Below are 4,187 nucleotides of genomic sequence, written 5' to 3'. Positions count from 1 at the left end.
GGTGACCTCAAAAGTCTCCTAATAGGGCCAACTCTACCCAAAAATTGCTTAAGAGTAACTATTGAGTCTTGTGCAATAGTCTACATACCTCAGAGACCATCAGGGATGAGTTAGAACACTGATATAGATGGTCCAGTATAGAGAAAGGGAAAACAAAAAGCTTCATTTCCTTGTCAGATGAACTCGTGTAAGGAAAAGAGGGATAAGCTTAGAAAATACAGGCAACGGCTGCACAAAAAGAATTAAAAAGTAATTCTAAATACCACATATAGTTAGACAACAGTGTGCAAGTTGATGCAATTAGAGAGAAACAGGCAACTTTTTAAAACAGCTGGCCACAGGTCTTTGAGAACTCAAGAAAACAATCAATAGTAGACACAAGAGCCAAAGGTCTGCTCAGTTGAAGGTTAGGACCTAAGTATTCCGAATGGCTCCAAATAGGCATATGCTGTTGCAAAAAGTATTAAAGTAGTTCTGATTTTTAAAAAACAAAATTTTCTGTTTCTCTTCCATGATCAATTCTCTTCAAAGCTTCAAGGAAAAACAAATAAGAAATCAAAACAAAAACAAAAAAATCACTGATGTTAAAGAGAAATTCATGAACAGTACTTTTGCCATTTTCTATGTATGAACAATCCTGGGACAGTGCCTTGAAAAGTAGGTATCCAGTGGCTATGAGAACTTAAAGCAATTTTGATTAGGAAGATGATCAGCATGAAACAGAATCTCAAATTCCCAAATAGGGGGATATATGGTGAAAACGAGGAAGGATCTTTATATCTAAGGTTTTAGGAAGTTAGAATGAGGATGATAGGAAAGGCTTATTTATCAACGAGTTGGGATGCTTCCAAAAACACTTTGGTAGAGAAAATAGGAATACTAAATCCTAGGACTGTAACAACCTACAATTGGTCCAAGTTAAAGACAAAAGTGTCCAAACAACATTTAAAGTCTAAAGTACGTTGAATACTAGTTGACGAATTTTTGCTCCTGTAGTAATTTACAAAACACATTTTGGTCTCTTCTGCAATTTTCATATTGTATTCGTTTTTAGTACGAAGAAAGAGTTGGATTTTTCTCTCCTATGATGTTCCTCTAGTACAACTGATCAGCAATTTTCTATTTTAGCTATTTTTATAAGTACCTGTTAATCAGCACAGTAAGCTTGGGACTAAGCCATATACACACACATCCCATATTCATAAATGGAAAATTTTAGGATGTGAATATATAAGATATTACATAAGCAACTGCCCCCCTACTTGAAAACTTATTTCCAAATAAGTTTTTTTTTTAAAACATCCCTATCCCTTTCAGTGTAACAGAATATTACCTAGTAAAATAGCAATGGCTATGACAACTTATTTTTCTTTTCATGGGAAATCACAAACAGGGGAACAACCAAGTCAAGGGTGGTTTTTCTATTTGATAAATACATCCAGAACTCTGTACAGTAAATAAAGTTTGCATGCAGTTTAAGGATCTTTAAATGACATTTTAAGCAAATAAACCTTTTGCTTCATAATTAATGGTGTATAAGAACCCCTGCCCCCTTTTTAATAGCCACAGGGACCTCTTCTCCAGGTCCAAAGAGGAATCACGAAGACCAAGTACTTTCTTAAGAGTTTTCTGCACATCATACTAAATAACATGCAAAGAGTTCAACAACATTCTCCTTAAAGGTAAGTATTACTCTTTAAAATGGGCATGTTAACCACTGAGAAAAAGTCCACTCAACTATTGCCATTACACTGCTTCATTTGGTCATTGGTAGTATAAAAGAAGTCAAATAATACAGGATCAAAAGGTTAGTTTATCCACTGGCTACTGCATATGACAACAAATGCTCCAAGGCCAACATTCTATGCAATATAGTTGTACTGGTTTGGATTTTCTTTATCTCTTTCCATGTAGTCCCGGTCAATTAAGGATTCTATTCTCTTCTTAAGATCAGCAGGCTGTAAAAGAAGGCAAATTTTCAATGCAGAGCTCATAATCATTGGCTCAAGCCCACTTACTAATACTCCATTAAAAAAAAAGAACAGTTTTGGCTCACTAACTTAATGTATTTAATTAAAGCTCCTTAATTTTTTAAATTTTTATTTATTTAAATTTCTCTATTTTTTTTAGAGAAAAGTACAATACAAATAAATCAGGTTAAAAAATGTTTTTATACTATATACTATACATATATTATATTATCACACCCTTGCCATATTGGTATACAATACTTTCTATTATTGCCCTGTTTTAAAGAGGTCTTCCAAGAACCAGCTACCCTCTAAACTTATCATCACTTCACATGAGGAACACATTATAGTTTAGGAAAACAGAATACTCTTTAGTTTTGTCAATTTAATTTGAGGAGATAAGCACACCTTTACTTTGGGCAAAAGCTAGTTCTCTAAGTTAGGTTTCATTTTTAAAAATTAAATTTAAAAATGTATTGAGGAAATCACTATTTAAAAGAATACTACAGCCTCATAAATAAAGTTACCGTCTCATAATTCAGATCTTTGTTATTTCAGGTTTAATGTAAGATTTAACTGTTATCTACTATAAGTGATTTGGATTTCTGAATCTTACTTGTGGTTTAGAAATCAAGAAAGTTTGTACCTTGTCTTCATGATTGCATTCTTAGCTCTTGGATGACAAAATTTCACAATATGTATTGTCTATCTAGCCTTTAAAAAGAATGTAATCTTGCTTGCTAATAGAGAGTTTTTCAGAATATGTAAAATGACTACTGATCAAGATGGCAAAAAAAGGAAAGTAGTCTGATGGGGCTTTGAGCTTCCTCCCAGATTCTGCCCTTTGTGTTTCTTCCGTTGGCTGATGTTTAATGTATCCTTTCTCTGTAATAAGTATAACCATTCATATAATAAGCTTCAGTGAGTTCTGTGAGTCTTTCTAATTGTTGGGGGCCTGAAGCTCCACACCCCTTCTTGTGAGACCGCTTCTCCTTGACAATCTGCTCAGATGGCCGTGCTTTACATGATAACTGCCTCGAAATCTTTATGCCAGAAACTGATTGCTCCTGGCTATGCAAGTTAATTTGCAAGTGACCTTTTATCCTTCTCTAGAAACTGTTTAACTATAAACATTCTGGGTGGCAACCTTTACTTTGAATGTCCTGTCTTTGTCTCTCCTCAAGATATTATCATATCTTTACATTCCAGACCCTTTGCAGCATGCCTGCTTTTTCCTATATAAGATGTAACCTAAGAACCAATAAACGAGACTTGATCAGAATACTGTCTTGTCTCAATTTCTCGTGTCTCTTGTCCCATCCAATTCCCACTCCCCCCTCCAGGGTCTGCGTTGAATATCCCACGGGTCGGGACAGGGGTAGCCAAAATTTTATCTAGTAATCCCAAAATTTGAAAATCAAATGACTTTGTCTTAATTACAGTGAAAGACCTAGAATATTAGCACAGTATCTATGAGAGTGATCCTCTAACTTCCCTAGCATCTCTCTGGGTAGAGATGAAATGCATGTAGGCAAAGCATGAGGGTGAGAGTGTGGTAATGAGGAGGCAGTATTAGGTTTGGAGAAGAGAAAAAGCCTACCTTATTAGAATAGCTACTGAGTGCTTATTTTTTATTTATTTATTTTTTTTAGAGAGAACTTTGATAAACCCACATTTATTGTTTTTTTTTTTTGAATTTTTATTTTGTCAATATACAATGTAGTCCGAAACCTCCCTCCCTCCTCCCTCTCCCCTGTGAGTGCTTATTATATGCCAGATCCATTACTAAGTTTTTGACATTCATGATCTCTTTTAAGCCTCACAATAATCCTACAAGGTAAGTACTATTATTATCTCCATTTTACAAAAGAGGAAAACAAGCTGAACAAGGTGAAGTGATTTACCAAAGTCCACAGCCTGTAAGAACCCTAATAGCCAGGAGTCTACCCAAACTATACCAAGTGTTTATCATGACAAGGGTTTGAGAACCTTCTAAAACTTGGAAAATAGTCCAGTACAACATCACACTGTCTAAGTATTATCTTTATTATTGGGCATCTACAGCGGAACATGTCTATTTGATGACTGATTTCAGTTTACCAGAATTTCAGAATTCAATTTACAATTTCAGTTTGATAGTGTCTATTAAAAACTATATACAGATTAATGATGACTAATTATCTGTATACAGTTTTTTTGTTTTTTTTTTTTTAAAGA

At 34.4% G+C, this 4,187-nt stretch overlaps 1 protein-coding gene across 2 annotated transcripts in view; it reads right to left on the bottom strand.

The window, feature by feature from the left end:
• Window positions 1–1,406: 1,406 nt before the first annotated feature.
• CUL4B (cullin 4B) overlaps window positions 1,407–4,187 on the bottom strand; it is a 31,596-nt gene continuing 28,815 nt past the window's right edge. For both annotated transcript variants that reach the window (XM_008587361.1, XM_008587362.1), the window contains exon 20: window positions 1,407–1,958. In XM_008587361.1, the coding sequence (XP_008585583.1) occupies window positions 1,863–1,958 (96 nt within the window). In that variant the 3' untranslated portion in view covers window positions 1,407–1,862. The remainder of the gene's footprint in view (window positions 1,959–4,187) is intronic.

Source organism: Galeopterus variegatus, unplaced genomic scaffold (assembly GCF_000696425.1).
Source record: "Galeopterus variegatus unplaced genomic scaffold, G_variegatus-3.0.2 Scaffold4351, whole genome shotgun sequence".
Lineage (NCBI taxonomy): Eukaryota > Metazoa > Chordata > Mammalia > Dermoptera > Cynocephalidae > Galeopterus > Galeopterus variegatus.
The sequence above is the reverse complement of the archived record's forward strand: the minus strand, read 5'-3'. Positions and strand labels throughout refer to the sequence as shown.